This window comes from Pongo pygmaeus, chromosome 11 (genome assembly GCF_028885625.2).
Source record: "Pongo pygmaeus isolate AG05252 chromosome 11, NHGRI_mPonPyg2-v2.0_pri, whole genome shotgun sequence".
NCBI classification, from domain to species: domain Eukaryota; kingdom Metazoa; phylum Chordata; class Mammalia; order Primates; family Hominidae; genus Pongo; species Pongo pygmaeus.
Genome location: NC_072384.2, coordinates 65750729 through 65777524, shown reverse-complemented (window position 1 = coordinate 65777524; position 26796 = coordinate 65750729). Strand labels below are relative to the sequence as shown.

The following is a 26796-nucleotide window of genomic DNA, read 5'->3' as shown; positions in this document are numbered from 1 at the left end:
TTTGTACTTGAATGGGAGCTCAAGCTGAAGTGTAAGATGATAAGTAGGTTTTGAAGGATTAAGTAAATGAGAAAATCTGGAGAGTGTTAAATGCTACAGCAATTGCCCTAGAGAAAAACTGGAGTGGCAAGACAAACTGGTGATCAATAGCAGTACAAATGCTGAAAAGCAGAAATAAAGAAAGGATTAAAGAAAAACTGTTCCTAATTTTTGCCTTAACTGTGGCCAGCACTATACATATTTAGTCAAAGGCTTACGCATAAAGTATGTAGAGTAATAATAATAAATTTTAAAAGATTGCTCTTATTTCGTAGAACCAGCCAAATCTAAAGGATTCAAACCATTTAAAGATTCTCAATCCTTTTGTAGAGAATGTCTCAAAAAAAGAGAATAAGAAAAGAAAATAATTTAATTTAATTAAAATGATGTCCAGTCATAATTCCACCTGATATACACCAATAGTTTCTCTATGGGGGAATCTTTAATGCTGGTAATAATAGGATCATGAACATTTAAATGTATATAAATATATATTTTTCATTTATGTTTATACATTTATTTCCAGAGTGTACAGATTTTACAAGTTTACCTTATCAATAACAGGTTTTGGTTTACTATTTTTAGTTATTTTACATTTATTTAAGCTATTATATTATCTTAGTTATTTTGTCTTATATTTTGCTAATAATTTTATTGTGTGATAATCATGTAATTTGTAAGCCTGGTGATCACAGAGTTCATGTCTTATTTTGTCTTGCTGGCATACTGCTGAGTGTAGAGTAGGCATTTAATAGACATGAGTCGGTTGGTTGGTTTGATGTCTTAGATATTTAAGGGCGGCTTTTCTAATTTGTTTATGTCTGCATGGCATTTCTTTCATGTTGCCTATTTAACATCTTACTAATCCTAATCATGCTTTTCTTTCTTTTGAATACTAGGTGGTTGTGAATGCACTCATAGGAGCAATTCCTTCCATCATGAATGTGCTACTTGTGTGTCTTATATTCTGGCTGATATTCAGCATCATGGGAGTAAATTTGTTTGCTGGCAAGTTCTATGAGTGTATTAACACCACAGATGGGTCACGGTTTCCTGCAAGTCAAGTTCCAAATCGTTCCGAATGTTTTGCCCTTATGAATGTTAGTCAAAATGTGCGATGGAAAAACCTGAAAGTGAACTTTGATAATGTCGGACTTGGTTACCTATCTCTGCTTCAAGTTGTAAGTGTCCCCTTTCATGAATGCTTGGTATTTTAATAGATATTGGACAAAGGATATAAGTTATTCTTTAAATAGGCTATTAATTATAAATTGAAGATAAAATACTGTGTGGTTTTTAAAACAGTGCCAGTCTTGGCCAGGCGCAGTGGTTCATGCCTGTAATCTCTTCACTTTCGGAGGCCAAGGTGGGCAGATCATGAGGTCAGGAGTTCAAGACCAGTCTGGCCAATACAGTGAAACCCCATCTCTACTAAAAATACAAAAAAATTAGCCAGGTGTGGTGGCAGGCGCCTGTAATCCTAGCTACTTGGGAGGCTGAGGCAGAAGAATCGCGTGAACCCGGGAGGCAGAGATTGCGGTGGGCCAAGATCGCGCCACTGCACTCCAGCCTGGGCTACAGAGCGAGATTCTGTCTCAAAAAAAAAAAAAAAAAAAAAAAAAAAAGTGTTGGTCTTTCCTAGAACATATTCCTGCATGAATAAGAAGCATGAGTTCTGTTGCATTTGAGTTATTCATTTATAATTGACTCTTTGGTGTCATGTGGACTCCCATCTTGCACCATTCAAATATTGCTTCAAAAATGAACGTTTTTGGACTTCCTGCTTCACACTATGAAGGGATGAGAGGAACTTCCCACAGGCATGGAGAACCCTTTAAAAAATGGAGAAAAGATGTTTCCTGTCTTATTCATGAAATTTTCCTTCACCTTTATAAAATAAAAGGCTATGTGCAAAATTCACAGGCAATTGTAACAATTTGGAAATAATTAACTAGGACTAAGATTTAGAATGTTACTTGGGAATATGTCCTTTTTAAAAAAAATCTTTATATTAAATGGACATGTTGAATACAGCAAAACTTACTAGTATTACTTAATAATTGTGGTAACATTAAACAGACAAAACTATGTTTATGGCTATTTTAGAATATGAGCTTAACATTCAAATTCTATTAATGTTATTCTTAAAGGCAACTTTTAAGGGATGGACGATTATTATGTATGCAGCAGTGGATTCTGTTAATGTAAGTATTGATTATCTTAGCACTAAACTTTATTTTTAAAAGCTTCTTAGTTTATTTCAGTGATTTCCACACTATAACTTCATGAAGCCCTTGGGACTCACACAGACAATGAAGAACATCCGCCTTATAGTAGCCTAGTGGTTGTGAGTACAGCAGTTGGAGATAGAGCCTGATCCAAATTCTAGCTGTACCACATCATCCAAGCTCTACAACTGACTTTGGGCAAATTACCTTACCTTCTTGAGACTTAGTTTATTTGTCTAATCTATAATTTAATGAATCTATCATTTGTCTAATAAATGTCTATAATCATCCAATGCCTACTCCATAGTGTTGTGAGGACCCAACAAGAAAATAGAAGCAGAGCACTTAGTGCAGGCTGGCATTACTAAATGCTCAGTAAATATTCACTTATCAAAATAAAAATAAAATAATTTTAATGTACAGCTTTTACTCTTTTTACATTTTAAAACACGTTGGATGAGTTTATGTGAAATCAGTTCCATGCTAAGAAACTTTAATGATTACTCTTTAGGTAATATTTTTACAAAATCTAATAAAGACATATTTGGAATCAAATGAAAATACATGGCAAAATGTATATAAATATGATAATGTCTTGTTACAGTACTTTTGGAAATAACATACACATAGTATGTCACTTAAGTTATTGAATTTTCCTACCAATATGAGTGAAAATATGCATATGATTAAGCCCTTTGTAGTTATTTGAAGATTATATTATTACATAAGTATGTAATAAATTAAATAGTAAGTATGTAATGAATACATGTTGAATAAATTGTTAAGAGTGATTATGTTAAACCTCAACAATGCTACGGCTTCTTAAATCCTATGTTTACCTGGGATAGCACTGTTTGAATTACCTTGTCAAACCATGTGAAAAAGAAAATAATGAATGTTATTGTCCATATAATGCTAACTTTTGTAAATTTTATAGGTAGACAAGCAGCCCAAATATGAATATAGCCTCTACATGTATATTTATTTTGTCATCTTTATCATCTTTGGGTCATTCTTCACTTTGAACTTGTTCATTGGTGTCATCATAGATAATTTCAACCAACAGAAAAAAAAGATAAGTATTTCAAATATTTTTCATTGCAATGAAAGGGATGAACAATTATTTTCCAAAAAAGATCATGTAAAGTTTAACTTGATATCAATTCATGATTAGTTTTATTAGAACTTCATTTATTTTTCAAATAATTGACTAGTATACAATTACAAATATGCTTAATCTTATTCATTTTTGCACAGAAAACAATTTTCTAAATAATAGGTTCTGGCTAACTTATGATTTAGGTTAAACCCATAGGTTTTGAGCAATATATCAACTATTCTGTTCTTTCCAATGTTTCCTATAGACGATTGAATAATTAAGAAAAATCAATACACTATTTACTCAAAATACATTTTATAAGTAGTTACATATTTTATTTTGTGTGATATATATTGGGTTGGAGCTTGGGGGAGACCAACGTAAGATACGGTTCCTGAGCTCAAGGAGTTTATATCATAGCAGAATAAATAATACAGGTAATGAAAATTAAGATTTGTTGAATACTGTAATTTGGACAGTCTTCTGAAATTTTTAATTAATTAATCTTCACATCAACCGTATTAGTTTCTTTGACCTACAAGAACAGGATAATACAAACCTGATGGCTTAAAACAAGAGAAATATATTCTCTCACACTTTTTGAGGTTAGAAGTCCAAATTCAAAGTGTCAGCAGGTCCATGTTCTCTTTAAAGCTTCTAAGGAAGTATATTTTATTGCCTCTTCCAGCTTCTGGTAGCCCAGGTGTTTCTTGGTTTATGGCAACAGAACTCCAATCTCTCCTTTCATAGTGACATGCCATTTTCCCTCTGTGTGTCTTTCTCCTTTACTAGTAAGGATGCCAGTCACACTGGATTAAGAGCCCACTCCACTCCAGTATGACTTCATCTTAATTACATCTGCAACCACATTATTTTCAAATATTATTTTCAAATAAGGTCACATTCTGAAGTGCTAAGGGTTAGAACTTATATGTACCTTCTTAGGGCACACAATCCAACCCATAACATCAATCACAAAAGGTATTATTACAGAGTCTCTTTCATAAATGAGGAAAGGCACACAGAGGTTAAGTGACTTACCCAAGGTCATATATCGAGTATGTGATGAAGGTTAGATAGAGTCAGTAGTAAATTCGATTTATCTTGTACTCTATTAAACTCCCTACTATGATCTATCCCCAAATACTATAATCATCATAAATACAATAAGAAAAATTAACAAGCACAAAAAATATACATGACAGTCAGAGTAAAAATAGATGCTGCTATAGAATGGTTTATGAAATATGTGACAATTGAGAATGCTTTGGAAGGTGGGAAAGTAGGCATGTAGCAACTGAGAGGCAAAAGAATGGCTAAGCCACATGGAAGAAAACAGAAATGAATGAGCAAACGAATTTTGTTGATAAAAGAGGCAGCAATTCAGGGGGGATAGCAATGCTTTCAGTTCTGAAGAAATTTAAGATTTGGAGAAATAGTAAAAGATGAGGTTTTGACCTGCCTGAGAGTAGATATAAAAAGCCATATTAGACCTTTTTTAGTAGCAGCTGGTGTTTCATTCATATATGTTGAGTAGGGAAGAACATGGAAGCAGGAGATTGATGTTTATTAAGACTCCATGATATGTCAGATCCTGTGTAAAATACTTCCAACAAAATTGTAGTCAAATTTTACAACAAATCTAAAAGACATAGTATCCTCATTTAACCTCTCAGAAAAATTATCTTATTTGCAAATGAGGTGACAGCTAAAAAGTAGTTTCATTATGGATCTAGCTCCAGAATTGCTTTTCTAGAGTCTGAGACTGAGCTTTAAAAAAAATTAATCTAGCAGTGATGCACAAAATGACTAGGGAAAGACCAAAGACTATTTCAGACCCTGCTTGACCTGCCACCTGGACCACACTTAGTCTCCAAATTAGTCCTGTGTGGCAATGGAGAATAGGAAATATGTTCCATTAAAACATTTTAGAGGGTAGAATCTACAGTATTGCTTGTGATTTGCAAGATATAAAGGAGTCTAACTCTGGAGTTTCTTGTCAACTAACTGAGATACTCTGGTTGTGGTACCACCTATACAAAAAGAGATCTTTGGAAACTAAATGGTAGAATTACAAAAGAGAATAATAATTTCGGGTCTGGCTTAGCATCTAAGAAGACAGATGTTCATGTACCAAAATGTCATTAGTGTACATGATTGACTATTCACAAGTAGACAAAAATTTAGTAAATATTGCATTATTTATCCTGACATTTACAAATACAGATGTTTATTTTTAAAGATTTTTAAATCTCATGTTCCATTTTACATTTTATAAAGTGTACCCTTATTTTCAATTTATTTTTCTCAACTTAAGCATTATATATACATATATGTAATATATAAGCACACACAAGTAATTCCTCAGTCTTGCCTGCATAGAATAAATTAAACATGTCTAGAAAGAGCAGTATGAGCATGAATAAAACAGCCAACATCCAATTGACTTTAATCTTCCTGCTTGTTAATGTTATTCTTACAACAACATTTCTACTGCAGGAAGTAAAATAGGATGGGTTGATACTATCACCACTAAAGTCAGGAAAGAGTTACTGATTTAAAAGCATCAAAAACTCATATCCTCTATCATTCTTCCAGTATTTCATCTTACAATCTAAGTATAGCTTTTATTTTCTGACCTTTTCTGAATGATTTAGAATTTCTTTCCACTCTTCCCTGAAAAAACATGACCAACACTTCAATTAGTTAACACATGCTACGTAGAAGTACGTAGTAGATGCTTTGTGATGAACTCATTTATTCCAAAGGAAAAAAACAAATGAAAGTGGTATCCTTTTCTTTGCCTTTCCTAATTTTAATTATTGTGGTAAGGAAACTTAATATGAGATCTACCTGCTCAACAAAATTTTTAAGTATACTATATATATTGTTAACTATAGTTACAAAGTACTACAGGAAGTCCCTAGAACTTATTCATCTTGCATAATTGAAACTTTATTCCTATTGAATAGCAATTCTCCATTTTCCCATCCTTTCATGCCCTGGCAATCACCATTCTTCTCTGTTTCCATGTGTTTGACTATTTTAGTTACTTCACAGAAGTGGAATTATGCAATATTTTTTCTGTGACTTCACTCAGCATAAATTTATCCAGGTTCATTCAAGTTGTTGCATATGGCAGGATTTCCTTCTTTATAAGGCTGAATAGTGTGTGTTTGTGTGTGTGTGCACACGCACACGCAGGTATACAAATACCACATTTTCTATCCCATCATTCATCAATAGACATTTAGATTGTTTTCATATTTGGATATAGTAAATAGTGCTGAAGTGAACATGGAAGTGTGGACTCTGAGATCCTGAGTTCAAATTTTTAAAATATGCTCAGATGTGGCATTTCTAGATCATATGGTAGTTATATTTTTAATTTTTTCAGGAACTTTCATACTGTTTTCTATGGCAGCTACATCATTTTACATTCCAACAATGTACAAATGTTCTAATTTCTCCATATCCTTGCCAATACCTATTATCTTTTGATTTGGGTGCTTTTTGTTTTTGTTTTTGGTAATAGCCATCCTAGCAGGTATGAGATGATATCTCATTACAGTTTTTTGTTGTTGTTTGTTTGTTTGTTTGTTTGTTTTTGAAGGAGTCTCACTCTGTCACCAGGCTGGAGTGCAGTGGTGTGATCTCGGCTCACTGCAACCTCCAACTCCCTGGTTCAAGTGATTCTCCTGCCTCAGCCTCCCAAGTAGCTGGGATTACAGGCATGTGCCACCATGCCCAGCTAATTTTTGTATTTTTAGTAGAGATGGGGTTTCACCATGTTGGCCAGGATGGTCTTGATCTCCTGACCTCATGATCCACCCACCTTGGCCTCCCGAAGTGCTGGGATAACAGGCATGAGCCACTGCACCCAACCCTGATTACAGTTTTTATTTGAATTTTCTGATGATTACTGATATTGAGCATCTTTTCATATACCTGTTGGCCATTTGCATGCCTTCTTAAGTTGCAGGAGTTCACTATATATTTTGGATATTAACCATTTATTAGATATATAGTTGGAAATATTTCCTCCCATTCTGTAGGTTGCTTTTTCACCCTCTTGAATGCTTCCTTTTTTTCCCAAAGCTTTTTAGTTTGATATGGTCTCAATTGTCTATTTTTGCTCTTGTTTGAATTTTGGAGTCATTTCCAAGAAATCATTGTCAAGAACAGTATCATGAAGCTTTCCTGCTATGTTTTCTTCTACGAGTTTTACAGTTTTCAGGTCTTAGGTTTAAATGTTTAATCTATTTTGAGTTTATTTTTGTGTATGGTATAAGAATTCAATTTTATTTTTTTATATGTGAATATCCAGTTTTTCCAATATCATTTGTTGAGTGGCCTCTTTTCTATTGTGTATTCTTGGCACCCCTGTTGAATATGAGTTAAGTATTTATGCATGGGTTTATTTCTGGGCTCTCTATCCTGTTTCCTTGGCCTATATATTTGTTTTATGCCAGGACCATACTATTTTAATTGTTGTAGCTTTGTTATACATTTTGAAACGAGGACCTGTGGGGACTGGGTGCAGTGGCTTATGCTTATAATCCCAGCTACTTGGGAGGCTAAGGCTGGAGGATCACTTGTGGCCGAGAGTTTGAGACCAGCCTGGGCAAGATGGAAAGACTCCTTCTCTACAAAGATATTTGAAAATTAGCCAAGCATGATAGCACACACCTATAGTCCTAGCTACTTAGGAGCCTGAGGTGGGAGGATCACTCAAGCCCAAGAATATGAGGCTGCAGTGAGCTATGATCATGCCACTGCACTCTGGACTGGGCAACAGGGTGAGATCTTCTCTCTCAATAAATAAATAAATAAGAAATGAGAAAATGTGATTCTTCCACTTTGTTCTTTTTTCTTAAGATTGCTTTGGCTATTCAGGGTCTTTTGTGGTTCCATATGAATTTTAGGATTTTTTTTTATTTTAGTAAATAATGCTATTGGGATTTTGATATGTACTGTATTGAATGCACAGATCACTTAGGGTAGTATGGGCATTTTAACAATATTAAGTCATTTAATTTGTGAATACTGGATCTTTCCATTTATTTGTGTCTTCTTTAATTTCCTTCATGAACATTTTGTAGTTTTCAGTGCATACATTTTCAATGCCTTGGTTAAGCATATCCTAGGTATTTTATTTCTTTTGATGTTATCATAAATGGGATTTCTTTCCTAATCTTCTTTTCAGATTGTTTATCGTTAGTGTATAGAAACACAGGTGATTTTTGTATGTTGATTTTATATCCTTCAACATTTAGTAAATTTATTAGTTCTAACAGATTTTCCTGACGTGTGGAGTCTTTAGGGTACTCTCCATATAAGATAATGTCATCTGTAAACACTTTTTTCTTTCAGATTGGGATGTCTTTTACTTGTTTTTCTTGCCTAATTTCTCTGGCTAGGACTTCTAGTGCTGTGTTAAATACAAATGGCAAGAGTAGCCATATTTGTCTTTTTCCTGATCTTACAGGAAAGTTTTTCAGTTTTTCACCATTGAATATGATGTTAGCTGTGGGATATTCAATTAGTCTTTGTTATCATGAGGTATATTTCCTCTGTTCTCATCCATTTGTGCTACTATAACAGAATACCACAGACTGGGTAATTTATAATGAACATAAACCTTATGAGATCACAGTACTGGAGGATGGAAAGTTCATGATTGAGGGGCTGTCTGTTGAGGTCTTATTTGTTGCATCATAACATGCTATAAGGTATCACATGACACAAAGAGACAGTAAGTGAGAAAAGGAGGCAGAACCTGCCTGTTTATAATGAACTCAATCCTGAGATAACAGTATTAATGCATTAAAAGGGTAAAATTCTCATAATTTAAACACTTCTTAAAGGTCTCACCTCCTGATTCTGTCACAATGGCAATTAAATTGCAGCATGAGCTTTGGAGGGGACAAACCTTCAAGTTATAGCAACTTCTATACCTAGCTTTTGTTTTCTTTTTTTAGTTTTTACTGTAAAAGGGTGTTGAAATTTGTCAAATGCTTCTTCTGAATCTCTTTTGATGATCCTGTGATTTTTATCCTTCTCAGATCATGTGGTGTATCACATTATTGGTCTGCATATGTTGAACCATCCTTGCATCCTAGGGATAACTCCCACTTGGTCGTAGTACATGATCATTTAATGGGCTGTTGCATTCAGTTTGCTAATATTTGGATGAAGTTATTTGCATCTATGTTCATCAGGGATCTTGTTCTGTAGTTGCTTTTTTCTTTTTAAAAATTTGTTCATTTTTAATTGACAAAAATTGTGCTTATTTATGGGGTACAAAACAATGTTTTGATCTATATAAACATTGTAGAAAGATTCAATCATGCTAATTAACATAACCATCACTTCACCCACTTATCATTTTTTTGTGGCAAGAAAGTTAAAAAGCTATTCTTTTAGCAATTTTGAAATATACAATACATTTATTTTTTTCATTTCCTAATGTGTGACTTTTTTGACTTTTATTTTAAGTTCAGGGGTACATGTACAGGATGTGCAGGCTTGTTACATAGGTAAACATGTCATGGGGGTTTGTTGTACAGATTATTTCATCACTGAGGTATTAATCCCAGTATGCATTGGTTATTTTTCCTGATCCTCTCCCTCCTCCCACCCTTCACCCTCCCATAGGCCCCAGTGTGTGTTGTTATCCTTTATGTGTCCATGTGTTCTCATCATTTAGCTCCACTTATAAGTGAGAACATGTGGTATTTGGTTTTCTGTTCCTGCCTTAGTTTACTAATGAAAATGGCCTCCAGCTCCATTCATGTCCCTGCAAAGGATATGATCTCATTTTTTTTAATGGCTACATAGTATTATATGGTATATATTTACCACTTTGTCTTTATCCAGTCTATCATTGATGGTCATTTGAATTGATTCCATGTCTTTGCCATTGTGAATAGAGCTCCAATAAACATATGTGTGCATGTGTCTTTATAATAGAACAATGTATTTCCCTTTAGGTATATACCCAGTAATGGGATTGCTGGGTTGAATGGTATTTCTGTCTTTAGGTCTTTGAGGAATTGCCATACAGTCTTCCATTATGGTTGAATTAATTTACACTCCCATCAACAGTGTGTAAGCATTCATTTTTTCTCCACACCCTCACCAGCATCTGTTATTTTTTGACTTTTTCATAATAGCCATTCTGACTGGTGTGAGATGGTATCTCATTGTGGTTTTGATTTGCATTTCTCTAATGATCAGTGACATTGAGCTTTTTTTCATATGCTTGTTTGTTGCATGTGTGTCTTCTTTTCAGAAGTGTCTGTTCATATCCTTTGCCCACTTTTTAATGGGGTTGTTTATTTCTTGTAAACTCATTTAAGTTCCTTATAGATTCTGGATATTAGACCTTTGTCAGATGCATAGTCTGCAAAACTTTTCTCCCATTCTGTAGACTGTCTGTTTACTCTGTTGATAGTTTCTTTTGCTGTGCAGAAGCTCTTTAGTTTAATTAGATCCCATTTGTTAATTTTTGTTTTTGTTGCAGTTGCTTTTGGTGTCTTCATCATGAAATCTTTGCCCATGCCTGTGTCCTGAATGGTATTGCCTAGGTTGTCTTCCAGGGTTTTTATAGTTTTAGATTTTACATTTAAGTCTTTAATCCATCTTAAGATTTATTCCTCTACTCTAAATGAAAAATGTACATCCTTTGATCAACATTTATACTTTCTCCACATCGTCTTCCCCCAGTTCTATGGTAACCACCTTTATACACTGTTTCTGTAATGTTGACTTCTCACTTTTTTATTTTTTATTTATTTATTTATTATTTTACTTTAAGTTCTAGGGTAAATGTGCACAACGTGCAGGTTTGTTACATATGTATACATGTGCCATGTTGGTGTGCGACACCCATTAACTCGTCATTTACATTAGGTATATCTCCTAATGCTATCCCTCCCTCCTCCCCCCACCCCATTTTACATGTAAGTGAGATCATGTGGTATTTGTCTTTCTGTACCTGGTACCTGGCTAATTTTGCTTAGCATAATGTCCTTTAGTTTCATTCATGTTGGGATGAATGACAAAATTTGTTCTTTTAAAGTTTTGTATAGTTGTCCACTGTGCATACCTATCACGTTTTCTTTATTCATTCACCTGTTGATGGGTACAGGTTGCATCTATGGGTTAGTGCAAAAGTAATTGCGGTTTTTGCCATTACTTTTAATTGCAGCAAAAGTAATGGTAAAAACTGCAATTACATTTGCACCAACCTAATATGTCTTGGTTCTTGTAAATAATGCTGAAATGAACATGGGAGTGCAGGTATACCTTCGACATAATGATTTTAATTCCTCTAAAGGAATTAAATATATACCACTATATACCTAGAAGAGGAATTGCTGAATTATATGGTAATTGTATTTGTTTTTAGAACTTCCATGCTATTTTTCTCAAACAGCTGTACTAATTTACATTATCACTAACAATGTATAAGGGTTCCTTTTTCTCCACATCCTCATCAATACTTGTTATCATTCATCTTTTTTGACAACAACCATTCTAAGAGGTGTGAGGTAATATTTCATTGGGATTTTAATTTGCATTTTCCTGATGATTAGAGATGTTGAGCATTTTTTCATATATCTATTGGCCATTCATATCTCTTCTTTTGAGAAATGTCTGTTCAGATTATTTGCCCATTCTACAATTGGTTTATTGATTTTCTAGGTGTTGAGTTGCTTGAGCTTTTTATGTATAATGTTGGATATTAGCCCTTTATCAGATGTATGGTTTGCAGATATTTTATTTCAATCTATGAGCTCTCCCTCCACTCTGTTATTGTTTCATTTGCTGTAAAGAACCTTTTTAGTTTGATCTCATCCAACTTGTCTCTTGTTGTCTTTTGTTACCTGTGCTTTTAGAGTCCTAGCCAAGAAATCCTTGCCTAGATAAATGTCATAGAGCTTTTCTTTTATGTTTTCTTCTAGTAGCTTTATAGTTTCATTTCTTATATTTAAGTCTTCTACTTGTTTGGATTTTTTAAAATATGGTATGAGAAAGGGCCCAATTTCATTCTTTTGTATAAGGAATATTCAGTTTTCCCAACGTCATTTATTGAAGAGATCGTCCTTTCCCCCTTTGTTTATTCTTTGCACCTTTGTTGAAAATCAATTGACTATAAATAATTGGGTTTATTTCTGGGCTTTTTATCCTTTTCCATTAGCCGATATATCTGTGTTTATGCCAATAGCATAGCTTTATATTTTGAAATGAGAGAGTATTGCGCCTCTAGCTTTGTTCTTTTTGCTCAGATTGCTTTGGCCATTTAGCGTCTTTTTTATTTTATTCAAATGTTAGGATTTTTTACTATTCCTGTGAAAACTGACATTAGAATTTTGATAGGGATTGCATTGAATCTGTAGATTATTTGGGGTAGTACGGACATTTTAACAATATTAATTCTTCCAACACATGAACATGAAATATATTACAATTTATTTGTGTCTTCCTCAGTTTTTTTTAATCAACTTGTAGTTTTCAGTGTACAGATCTTTGACTTTCCTGGTTAAATTTACTTCAAAGTATTTTATTTATTTATTTTGATGCTGTTTTAAATAGGTTTCTTAATTTCTTGGTTGGATACCTCATTGTTAATGTATAGAAATGCTACTGATTTTTCTATGTTGATTTTGCAAACTGCAACTTTACTGAATTTATGTATCAGTTTTAACAGTTCTCGGTAGAGTGTGCAGGGTTTTCTACATATAAAGATCATGTCATTAGCAAACAGAGATAATTTTATTTCTTGCTTTCTTACATGGATGTCTTTTATTTCTTTTTCTTGCCTAATGGCTATGGATGGGATTTCTAATACTATGTCAAAAAGAAGTGGTAACAGTCAATATCCTTGTCTTGTTCCTGATCTTAGAAGAAAAGCTCCCAACTTTTCAGTTTTTGCATAATGTTAGCCGTGGACTTGTCATATATGGCTTTATTTTGTTAAGGTACATTCCTTCCATATCTACTTTCTTGAGATTTTATTATGAATATATGCTGGATTTTATCAAATGCTTTGTCTGCATCTAGTAAGATGATCATATGATTTTTGTTCTTATTTTGTTAATGTAGCATATCACATTTATTGATTTATGTATGTTTAACCATTTTTGCATCCCTCAGATAAATCCCAAGTAATCTTGGTGAATGATGTTTTAAATGTGCTAGGGAATTCAGTTTGCTAGTATTTTGTTGAGAATTTTTGGATCTATGTTCATCAAGAATATTGGCCTGCAGTTTTCTTTTCTGGTAGCATACTCTTAGAGGAGTTTTCATATCAGTATAATACTGGCCTCATAAAATGAGTTGGACCTCCTTTTCAATTTTTTGGAAGAATTTGAGAAGAATTCATATTACTTCTTTAAATAGAATTCACCAGTGACCTTTTCCTTTTTTTTTTTTGGATAGGAGACCTAATTTATTACTGATCTATTTTCTTTATCCAGTATTGGTTTGTTCAGACGTAATATTTCTTGCTGATTTAGTCTTGGTAGGTTGCGTGTTTCTAAAGATTAGTTCATTTCTTCTAGGTTATTCAATTTGATGGTGTATGGTTGTTCACATTAATAGTTTATGATTCCTTGTATTTACGTTATCAGTGTTAGTCTCCCTTGTTTCATTTCAGATATTGTTTGAGTTGTCTTTTTTCCCTTGGTTAGTCTAGTTAAAGGTTTTTCAATTTTATCTTTTCAAAAAAACAACTTTTTAGTATTTGCTTTGTTTATTTCTATCCTTATCTTTGTTATTTTCTTCCTTCTGCAAAGTTTGGGGATATTTTGTTCTTCTTCTTTTTCTAATCTCTAAGATGTAATATTAGGTTGTTTATTTGAGATTTTCCTTCTTTCTTTAATGTAGGTATTTATGACTATAAATTTTTCTCTCAGGGCTTCTTTTTTCACATTCCATACTATTTGTTATCTTGTGTTTCCATTGTCATTGATCCCAAAATATTTTCTGTTTTTCCATATAATTTCCTCTTTGACCCATTGGTTGTTCAGGAGCATGTTGTTTAATTTCCACATAATTATGAGTTGTTCAAGGTTATTCTTATTGACTTCTAGTTTCATGTCATCATGAACAGAAAAGGTGCTCGATATGATTTTAATCTTCTTAAATTTGTTAAAACTTGTTTTGTGGCCTAACATGTGATCTACCCTGGAGAGTGTTTCATGTGATTTGAGAAGAATATGTATTTTGTTGCTGTTGGATGAACTGTTCTATAAATATCTGTTAGATCTATTGGATTGAAGTGTAGTTCAAGCCTTCCTCTAATAAGAGACTGCATAAATTATGTCAGGAGCAAGCCAGGGAAGAAGCCACCCTCCTGTTCTTGGTGGTAGAGACCTTCCACCTCTTTTAACAGAAAGACTGTAGAGTTGGGATTGTCTCTGGAGGAAGCCAGGGAAGAAGGCATAGGGAATGTTATTCGTCTTGTTTAGGCTGAAGAAGGTTTATTCTTCATTTGCTATGTAGATTTCCAAGTACTGGAAGAGGCCAGAACCACAGGGAGCGGCTGGAAAACGTGCAGCCTAATGGTTTCCATGGGGAAGTTGGAAGATGGTCTGATTCCAGGAATTAAAGCTTCTGAGAGTGCTCAGGCAGTTCAAAACCCCCCATTGTTTTTTGTACTTGAGAGAAAACTCCAATGGCTTATCTCTGCCATTCCTCAAGCATGGTGATCTAAAAGCCAAGCTCTGTGTCAGGGACTATAAAAGTTGGGTTCTACAAAATGGAAAACTAAGGCAATTATGAAGATGATTTTATAATATAGTTCATATCTTCTCTCTTTCCACTCTAGAAAAAGCATTTTCTAGAAATAAATACATTTCCTCAAATTAAAAAAAAAGTTGGGTTCTATATGTGTGCTATAGTTTCTCAACCCTTGGGAAGTAGCTGCAAATTTGGTTTTCTTCCCAAATGTAAGGCGCTGTGCTCAGGGTGGGGTTAGTGCATGAGTGTCTTTCCACTTTTTCTACCCATTTTAATACGGATATTTTCTGTCCTCTGGTGTGTATGAGTTTTTCTACTGGATTCTGGGTTTCTCTGGAGAGAATTGATCCATGTGTATGTAAATGTTTACTTGGTATGTCCGTGAGAGAAAAAATAGTCATAAACCTCCTATTCCACAATGTTGCTGAAGTCACTTCCTTCAAAAGCTGTAATTTTCTTTTCTTACAGTGTCTTTGTCTGGCTTTGATATGAGAGTAATTCTGGCCCCATAAAATGACTTTCGAAGTGTTCTTTCCTCTTCAAAGTTTTAAGAGAGTTTGAGAAGAATTAATGTTGATTCTTCTTTAAATGTTTGGTTAGACTTCTCCAGAGAAGCCATCTGGTCCTGTATATTTCTTTTTTGGGAGTTACTATCATTATCATTATTATTATTATTATTATTGGTTCAATTTGTCTATTCAGTTATTCTATTTCCTCATGATTCAGTCTTTGTAGGTTGTATATTTTTGGAATTTACCTATTTCTTCTAAGTTATCCAATTTGTTGGTGTATAATTGTTCATGGTAGTCTCTTTGATCCTTCTTATTCCCATAAAATCAGCTGTAATTTCTCCTCTTTCATTTCTGGTTTTACATATTTGAGTCTTCTATCTTTTTTCTTAGTTATCCTAGCTAAGGATTCGTCTATTTTATCTTTCAAAAAAACCAACTCTTAGTTTTGTTGACTTTTTCTATTGCTTTTCTATTCTCTATTTCACTTACTTAGCTCTACTATTTATTATTTCCTTCCTTTTGCTAATGTTGGGCTTAGTTTGTTCTTTTTCTAGTTCCTAGACACGTAAATCTATATTGTTTATATGAGATCTTTCTTTTTATAGTGTAGACATGTATCTCTATAAGATTTGCTTTTTTTACTGATTTCGCTGCATCTTATAAATTTTGGAAATTGTGCTTTCATTTTTGTTTGCTTCAAGATACTTTTAAATTTTCCTATTGATTTTTTTCTTTGACCCATTGCTTTTTCAAGAGAGTGTTGTTTAATTTCCACATATTTGTGAATTTTTCAGTTTTCCTTCTATTACTGACTTCCAGTTTCATTCCATTGTGGTCATAAAAGATATCTGGTATGATTTCAAACTTCTTACAGTTGTCAAAACTAACTTCATGACCTGATATGTGATCTATCCTGAGAATATTCCGTGCACACTTGAAAAGATGGTGTATTAAGATGCTGTTGGGTAGCATATTCTGTGTGATTGTGATCCATTTGGTCTATAGCATTGTTCAAATCCACAGTTTGTTTATAGATTCCATATCTGGCTGTTCTGTTCATTATTGCAAGTCGGGTGTTGATGTATCCTACTGTTATGGTGTTGCTGCATGTTTATCCCTTCAGATCTGTCAGTGATTGCTTTATGTATTTACATGCTTTGATGATGGATTCACATATATTTATAATTGTTATATCTTCATGATGAACTAACTCTTTTATCTTATTTTATGACCTACTTTGTCTCTTGTGACAGTTTTTTATTTAAAGTCTATTTTGGCTGATATAATTACAGGGTGTCCTCTGTATCTGTAGGTTTTACATCTGTAGATTCAGCCAATGCTGATTGAAAACACTGTATTCATGGAATGTGAAATCCACAGATACAGAGGGTCAAATTTTTTTATCCACAGGTCCTGCAGGGCTGACTGTGGGACTTAAGCATCCTCAATTTTGGTATCCCTTGGGGTTCTGGAACCATGACCCTGTAGATACTAAAGGACAACTGTATAGCCCATTGCTCTTTTTTGGTTACCATTTCTACAAAATGTATCTTTTTTATCAATTAACTTTCAAACTACGTTTTCTTAAATCTGAAGCGAGTATCTGAAGACAGCATATAACTGGATCTTGTTTTCATAAATCTATGCAGCCATTGTAGGTCTTTTGATTGGGAAGTTTAATCCATTTGTATTTGAAATAATCATTGGTAGGTAAGGACTTACTATTGCCTTTTTGTTAAATTTTTCTGTTTTGTAATTTTTTTCTGTCTTTTTCTCTCTTAACTGTCTTCTTTTGTGATTGGTTGATATTTTATTGTGATATGCTATGATTTCTCTTTTTTATTTCTGTATTTTTACATGGATTTTCCTTGTGGTTATCATGAGGCAATCACAAATATCTTATAATAGTCTACTTTAAGCTGATAACAACTTCAATCATACACCAAAAATCTTCACTTTTAATACCTCCCTCACGCTTTTTGCTATAAATGTCACAATTTACATCTTTTTATAATGTGTTTCTACAAACACATTTTTGTAATTTTAGTTATTCTTAATTATTTTGACATTTAACTTTTATATTAGAATTATAAATGATTTATATAATACTATTAGAGTATTACAGTATTCTCCATTTGTCTATGTATTTACCTTTACTAGTGAGATTTGTGCTTTCATATGCCCTTGTGTTGCTCTTTACCATGCTTTCGTTTCAACTTGAAGAACTCACTTTAGCATTTCCTATAAGATAACTCTAGTGGTGATGAACTCCCTCAGCATTTGTTTGTATGAGAAAGTTTTTATCCTTCCTTAATTTTAAAGGACAGTTTTTCCAGGTATATTATTCTTGGTCAGCAGTTTTCTTCTTTAAGTATTTTGAATATATACTTTCACTTTATTTGCTCTTTTAAAGTTTCTGCTGAGAAATCTGCTGTTCATCTTATGAGAGCTCTTCTGTACATGACAATTCAGTTTTTTCTTGCTGCTTTCAAACTTCCCTTTCACTTTTGGCAATTTGATGATATTATGTCTCCAGTGGAGACTTTTTTTTCTTTTTTTCTGAGATAGAGTTTCGCTGTGTTGCCCAGGCTGGAGTGCAGTAGTGTGATCTTGGCTCACTGCAACTTCCAACTCCTGGGTTCAAGCAATTCTGTCTGCCTCAGCCTTCTGAGTGGCTGGGATTATAGGCACCCGCCACCACGCCCAGCTAATTTTTGTAATTTTTGGTAGAGATATGGTTTTGCCATGTTGGCCAGGCTGGTCTTGAACTCCTGACCTCAGGTGATCCACCCCCACTCAGCCCCCCAAAGTGCTGGGATTACAGGTGTGAGCCACCACGCCCAGCCGAGACTTCTTTAGATTTGTCCTATTTGGGATTCTTTGAATTTCCTAAATTTAGGTGTTCATATCTCTCCCCAAATTTGAACATATTTTAGCCATTTTAAAAATATTTTTACACCCCTTTCTGCCTTCTCTTTCTGTGATTTCATAATGTATATATTGTTCCACTTAATGATGTCCCATAAATCTTCATTCATTTTTCTTTTTTATTTCTTCTTGCTCCACTGACTGGATAATTTTAAATGATCTACCTTTTTATTTTTTATTTTTTGGTGTCCATCTTTTGAGGGTTTTTTTATTTTATTTTTTATTTTTTAATTTTTATTTTGTATTATACTTTAAGTTTTAGGGTACATGTGCACAACGTGCAGGTTAGTTACATATGTATACATGTGCCATGTTGGTGTGCTGAACCCATTAACTCATCATTTAACATTAGGTATATCTCCTAATGCTATCCCTCCACCCCCTCCCCCCACCCCACAACAGGCCCCAGTGTGTGATGTTCCCCTTCCTGTGTCCATGTGTTCTCATTGTTCAATTCCCACCTATGAGTGAGAACATGCAGTGTTTGGTTTTTTTGTCCTTGCGATAGTTTGCTGAGAATGATGGTTTCCAGCTTCATCCATATCCCTACAAAGGACATGAACTCATCATTTTTTATGGCTGCATAGTACTCCATGGTGTATATGTGCCACATTTTCTTAATCGAGTCTATCATTGTTGGACATTTGGCTTGGTTCCAAGTCTTTGCTATTGTGAATAGTGCCGCAATAAACATACGTGTGCATGTGTCTTTATAGTCACATGATTTATAATCCTTTGGGTATATACCCAGTAATGGGATTGCTGGGTCAAATGGTATTTCTAGTTCTTGATCCCTGAGGAATCGCCACACTGACTTCCACAATGGTTGAACTAGTTTACAGTCCCACCAACAGTGTAAAAGTGTTCCTATTTCTCCACATCCTCTCCAGCACCTGTTGTTTCCTGACTTTTTAATGATCGCCATTCTAACTGGTATGAGATGGTATCTCATTGTGGTTTTGATTTGCATCTCTCTGATGGCCAGTAATGATGAGCATTTTTTCATGTGTCTTTTGGCTGCATAAATATCTTCTTTTGAGAAGTGTCTGTTCATATCCTTTGCCCACTTTTTGATGGGGTTGTTTGTTTTTTTTTTTGGTTTGTTGATTCTTTCTCCAGTTTGATCAAGTCTGCTATTGAACCCTCTAGGGAGTTTTTTAGTTCAGTTATTGTATTCTTCAATTCCAGAGTTTTTATTCATATTTGACGTTTATTTTTTTGCGTGTGTAGTTTCTGTCCCTTCATTGATATCCTCATTGTGTTCATGTATCATTTTCCTGATTTTGTTTAGTTGTCTATCTCTGTTCTCTGGTATTTTGCTAAACTTCATTAGGATAATTATTTTGAATTCTTTTGAAGAGAGATATAAATCTCTGTTTCTTTAGGGTCAGTAACTGGATTTCTTTTATCCCTTTTTGTTGTTTCCCTAATTATTTGTGTTCCTTGTGCTTTGCATTGGTGTCTGTGCATTGGAAGAATAGCCACCTGTCAGTCATCTGACGCAATGTCACAAATGACACAAAACAGCCACCAGGATTTATAGACTGACTTTGACAGAGAAAAACCTTTGCCAATCAGCCTGGCTAGAGATACTGAGAGTCTCTCAAACAGCTAATCTACCTTCCCCTTTTCCTATGTTTGTAGCTGTATCAATTATTCTAATCATACTGGTTCTTTCAGTGCTCCATATGAGGCAAGAGTGAAACTGGACCCTAGTGCAGCACACTGAACGGCAAGGACATTTGATATGCTAGACTCCTCTCCCTCCCTTGAAAGTGGTATCTTGATGCAAATGAATAAATTAGCCCCTAGAACAGGTGGATAAATTGTTTCAAACCAAGTAACAGGATACTGGCACAGTTATGATTGAAATACCTGTTTGATTTGAAACCCCATATCTTTTCCACAATGCAATGTTGCCACTTACTGCTTTTTAACTTCAATAATTTGATCAAAGCTTATGGCTCTATCAACAACCCATGCCTCTTTCTAATAACCAACCCAATTTTACTCGTTTTTCCAACTATTCATCATCCTCATAAGTACTTTTTTCACCTCTAATGATTTCATGTGAAATTAGTTTTTAATAATCATAAAACATACTACTATTAGAACAAAAGTCATTAATGAGTTCAAGCTATAAAAAGGAAGATTACATGATATAGTTATACAAATATATAATTACATATTTGAGCAACTATGGAGGAAATTTTAACAATAACCCCATTTCATTAACTCCAATCTTATCAGGAAGGTTAATAAGAACAACAGTAATAGTAACTAAAATTTAATGAAGACTTACCATGTGCCAGATATTATGCTAAGTATTCTTCATATGTTACCTCAATTTATCTTCTCAGCAAACACAAATGCAGTGACTACTCTTATAATGATGAGGTGGTTTTACTTAAAGAATTAAGAAACTTACCCAAGGACAAAAGAAAGGACTTGAGCAAAGATGATCTGACACCAGAAGTGAAGTGTATTGCTGTGTAATGCAGCCTCGATGTAGATTGTAACATAGAAAAAAATTAGCCTGACTTACAGAATTCCTTCCACCTAGGTTTTAAAGGGGTACATTTTGCACAAGGCCTAAATAAGCTATAGGAAAACAAAATACCCACACAAGTTTCTCTATTGAAGTAATTCATAATCTTCTATTAGTTTTATCCCATTCTTTATCATATTGACAAACCAGGCTATCATTAGGGGAAAACAAAATCTGTTACTTTGATTTTCTCCTCAAAGTTGGAGTTTTCTCCTCAGTTTTTCTCCAGCTTCTTCTGTTAAGTTCTTGGCATGCTGTAATATTCAGTCCCCATTAATGAACAATAAAGGATCTGGGCTTCTCTTGACATTGACATGAAGTCTCTCTCTCTCATGCCTTGCCAGTAGGTGAGATGAATATGAAAATTACATAAAGACTGCATATTAAATAGAGAAAAGCTGAATTAAAACACTCTAAGGTGGCTGGATATGGTGGCTCACGCCTGTAATCCCAGCACTTTGGGAGGCCAAGGCTGGCCAGGAGTTCAAAACCAGACCAGCCAACATGGCGAAACCCTGTCTCTACTAAATATACAAAAATTAGGCTGATGTGGTGGCATGCACCTGTAATCCCAGCTACTTGGGAGGCTGAGACATGAGAATTACTTGAACCCAGGAGGTGGAGGTTGCAGTGAGCCAAGATGGTGGCACGGCACTCCAGCCTGGGCCTCAGAGCAAGACCCCCTCAAAAACAACAACAAAAACACTCTAAGGCAGAAAGGGAAGTCTGGTTAACATTAGGTATTTGATGAATAAGAAAATTCAGTATAATGGGAAGCTTCCCATTCAACAGCAAACAATTAAAAAAATAAGTAAATAAGAGGAAGCTGAATATTACCAAATCCAAGAGAATAAAGGGAAACCATAACCAGGTCATTTTTAACTCCAGCACCCTACAAGTTAAGTAATGATCTCAGAACTATAAATCCTTGAAAATAAATTCTTAATTATATGGATTATACTAATTTATGCTGTGACTAAAAAAGGTGAAATTATAGACTAATGTAGAATATACATAAATCTGTAAAACTTACAGCTAACTTAAGAAATTAGCAGAGAACAAAGGGAGCAACTGAAGCTTCTAGCCTCCTTTGTAAGATTTAGGCTTTTCCAGTCAAAAACCTCATTTAGATGTTATGTTATTTACTGTTGAATTTTAAAAGTTATATTTTCTTTTACATAATCAATTGGAAAGTCCTTCAGTTTGGGTCTGATGATTGATAACTTCCTCAGTACCTAGAAATCTATCAAGCATAATGTTGACATCCAAAAAAGTGTTTATGTTGAAATCCTTTATTTAGAATTAAAAAGGTAGTCAAAGAGTTTCTTCAAATAGAGATATAGAAATGTATATTATCGTTTTAGTTTATATTCATTTTTCTGTAAAGGAATAATGGTATATTAAAATGAATATAAAATTAATACAATTTTGGTTATTGTATGTAGCCCCTATTCTTTCTTTACTATTATACTTTAAGTTCTAGGGTACATGTGCACAACGTGCAGGTTTGTTACATAGGTATACATGTACCATGTTGGTTTGCACCAATCAACTCATCATTTACATTAGGTATTTCTCCTAACGTAATCCCTCCCAAAGCGCCCCACCCCCTAACAGGCCCTGGTGTGTGATGTTCCCCTCCCTGTGTCCATGTGTTCTCATTGTTCAACTCCCACTTATGAGTGAGGTCTAGTTTTCCGTCCTTGTGATATTTTGCTGAGAATGATGGTTTCCAGCTTCATGCATGTCCCTGCAAAGGACATGAACTCATCCTTTTTTATGGCTGCATAGTATTCCATGGTGTATATATGCCACATTTCTTTATCCAGTCTATTATTGATGGATATTTGGGTTGGTTCCAAGTCTTTGCTATTGTGAATAGTACTGCAATAAATATACGTATGCATGTGTCTTTATAGTAGCATGATTTATAATCCTTTGGGTATATACCCAGTAATGAGATTGCTGGGTCAAATGGTATTTCTAGTTCTAGATCCTTGAGGAATCATCACACTGTCTTCCACAATGATTGAACTAATTTACACTCTCATCAACAGTGTAAATGCGCTGCTATTTCTCCACATCCTCTCCAACATTTGTTGTTTCCTGACTTTTTAGTGATTGCCATTCTAATTGGTGTGAGATGGTATCTCATTGTGGTTTTGATTTGTGTTTCTCTGATGACCAGTGATGATGAGGATTTTTTCAGATGTCTGCTGGCTGCATAAATGTCTTCTTTTGAGAAGTGCCTGTTCATATCCTTTGCCCACTTTCTGATGGAGTTGTTTGTTTTTTTCTTGTAAATTTGTTTAAGTTCTTTGTATATTCTGGATATTAGTCCTTTGTCAAATGGATAGATTGCAAAAATTTTCTCCCATTCTGTAGGTTGCCTGTTCACTCTGATGATACTTTCTTTCACTGTGCAGAAGCTCTTTAGTTTAGTTAGATCCCGTTTGTCTGTTTTGGCTTTTGTTGCCGTTGCTTTTGGTGTTTTAGTCATGAAGTCTTTGCCCATGCCTATGTCCTAAATGGTATGCCTAGAGTTTCTGCTAGAGTTTTTATGGTTTTAGGTCTTACATTTAAGTCTTTAATCCATCTTGAGTTAATTTTTGTATAAGGTGTAAGGAAGGGATCCAGTTTCAACTTTCTACATACAGCTAGCCAGTTTTCCCAGCATCATTTATTAAATAGGGAAGCCTTTCCCCATTGCTTGTTTTTGTCAGGTTTGTCAAGGATCAGATGGTTGTAGATGTGTGGTGTTATTTCTGAGGCCTCTGTTCTGTTCCATTGATCTATATCTCTGTTTTGGTACCAGAACCATGCTGTTTTGGTTACTGTAGCCTTGTATTATAGTTTAAAGTCAGGTAGTGTGATGCCTCCAGCTTTGTTCTTTTTGCTTAGGATTGACTTGGCTATGCAGGCTCTTTTTTGGTTCCATATGAACTTTAAAGTAGTTTTTTCCAATTTTGTGAAGAAAGTCAGTGGTAGCTTGATGGGGATAGTGTTGAATTTATAAATTACCTGGGGCAGTAATGCCATTTTCATGATATTGATTCTTCCTATCCATGAGCATGGAATATTCTTCCATTTGTTTGTGTCCTCTTTTATTTCGTTGAGCAGTGGTTTGTAGTTCTCCTTGAAGAGGTCCTTCACATCCCTTGTAAGCTGGATTCCTAGGTATTTTATTCTCTTTGTAGTAATTGTGAATGGGAGTTCACTCATGATTTGGCTCCCTGTTCTTTGTAAAAGTTCTAAATATTAGCCAAATCATCAAAGAAGACATTCATTACTTTTAATTCTTACAACTTCTCTTAGCAATAAAAGTCATGGTAAGACAGCTAGCAGATAAAAAAGATACAAGTACATAGTTTAAAACAACACTGATTAGCACACCAAAAGAAAATTGAGCCAATCCTTATTATATGTAATACAAATATTTATATATGCACATTTAACTGTGTTTGGAGACCCATGTTTCTACACATATGTAATTATTTAAGATATATTTTATGTATAGCTATCATGAACATAATAAAATACATTTTATTTCTATATTAACACATTTTAACCTATCTTAGTGATCTGTAGAAAGATGTAGACAATGATCCTGGTTTTAACTACATTTATTTTTTGTTTCTTTACCTTGGAGGTCAAGACATCTTTATGACAGAAGAACAGAAGAAATACTATAATGCAATGAAAAAGCTGGGGTCCAAGAAGCCACAAAAGCCAATTCCTCGACCAGGGGTAAAAAAATATATATATCTTTAGCATATAGATTTTCAAATTATTTCTAATTCATTTTTAATGCATATCTTTAATTTCTAGATTCTACTTGAAAAATTTACTCTGCATTCAATATTATTCTCGTTTCTTTGCAGAACAAAATCCAAGGATGTATATTTGACCTAGTGACAAATCAAGCATTTGATATTAGTATCATGGTTCTTATCTGTCTCAACATGGTAACCATGATGGTAGAAAAGGAGGGTCAAAGTCAACATATGACTGAAGTTTTATATTGGATAAATGTAGTTTTTATAATCCTTTTCACTGGAGAATGTGTGCTAAAACTGATCTCCCTCAGACACTACTACTTCACTGTAGGATGGAATATTTTTGATTTTGTGGTTGTGATTATCTCCATTGTAGGTAAGAATATTTATTATTCAGATTTTATTTTTTGAGTAAAGCTAAACTTCACTTATGCTCAAGGAAGTATATTCTGAATTCCTGAATGCAAATTTACTCTTGAGTAAGTCAGTACAATGAAAGAATGAAAAAATCCTAAAAAGCAAAACAAAAATATCTGTCTCTCATACTACAGTGTTTCTGGGTTTACACTACAGGCCCCAAAGCCAAATATTTCTATCTGTTAGAAGGAAATTATACTTGTTGATATTTAGTTTCCACTATTACCTTTGCAAAGCTAGTTACCATGTTTATATATAGCTGTGTCTTGGAAAAAACAATGTTGAATCTGAAATAACTTCTGGTTTTCGCACATGTGAGACTTGTCATTTGATTAATGATAATATTAATAGCCAGAGTATCTGTGAATTTGTGAAAATTCTTCCAGAATTTAAAGTGAAGTTAAGGTCTCTAGAAATGCCAGTTTTATTTTTTAAGGCTTAATACTTCATAAGTGTATAAAATGCCAATCATTCCTCAACCAGCCACGGTCATGTCTGTGAATAACAGCACATGATTTTATACTTCCTATACATTCATTGTCATGGTTGTTTTTCTATCTTCTTGAGTTTTTTTTGTTGTTGTTATTTTCACATATCTTGCAAAGTATTTTAGGATTGTATTTCTTTTTAGAATTATAAACTTTTAATAGAGATTATAGGGATTATTTACTACAAATTTAATCAACAGTTTATCAATCTGAAAAGGTTCAAGGTTGCATGACTTAGAATCATAAAATTGAGTGCCACATAACAGAGTAAGCATTTAAAATCAATATTTTTGGAAAAGCATATTATCACCAGAAGTCATACCAAAATTGATGTAAGAAAATGAATTAAAATTTAGGTGAGAATTTCACACTAACAAAAATAATTCTGAAAGCATTCCTATTAAGTCAGGAAAAAGAAAAGAGTGTGCCTGTATCATCCCTGTTTTTAGTAGTGTTGGCCAATGCAATTAGATAAGAAAACAAAGAGGTACATATATACAAACAATGGAGCAAATGATCCTTAATATAATGACCTTCTTCATATAATGCAAGAACTTCATATAATGACCTTCTTCATATAATGAAAGAGAATCAACTAAAAATAAATTCAATTAGAGTTCAAAAGGTACAAATTTTAAATTACATGTACCAACACTAATAATTATCTTATACATGAAAAAAATAGAAAATCTGATTCACAATTGCAATAAAAATAAAGTAAATTATCTAATAATAACTTTATCATATGAGACTTCTGAAGAAAACTTTAGGAAATAAAAGAAAGCTGAAATAATTGAAAGGATTATCACGTACTTAGATAAGCTTCTCTCATTGTAATTAAGACTTTTAAATTTATTAATCTATAAATTCAAGGAAAATATCAATGAGTCTTTTTATGTAGTGGGGGTAATAAATAGACAATAACAATATAAGTCCAAATGATTCTAAATTCATCTGGAAGAAAATTAGGGTGACAAGAGGTGGCTTATTCTGCAAAATATTAAGACTTATAA

At 33.8% G+C, this 26796-nt stretch overlaps 1 protein-coding gene across 7 annotated transcripts in view; it reads left to right on the top strand.

Moving 5' to 3' along the window:
• The window catches only part of SCN9A (sodium voltage-gated channel alpha subunit 9), a 178909-nt gene that overhangs the window by 145440 nt on the left and 6673 nt on the right, over positions 1-26796 (top strand). For 5 of the 7 annotated variants that reach the window (XM_063647615.1, XM_063647611.1, XM_063647610.1 and 2 more), the window contains 5 exons: positions 939-1220; positions 2190-2243; positions 3205-3342; positions 24745-24849; positions 24984-25254. In XM_063647615.1, the coding sequence (XP_063503685.1) occupies positions 939-1220; positions 2190-2243; positions 3205-3342; positions 24745-24849; positions 24984-25254 (850 nt within the window). The remainder of the gene's footprint in view (positions 1-938; positions 1221-2189; positions 2244-3204; positions 3343-24744; positions 24850-24983; positions 25255-26796) is intronic. The other 2 variants (XM_063647614.1, XM_063647613.1) reach the window with 1 other exon arrangement.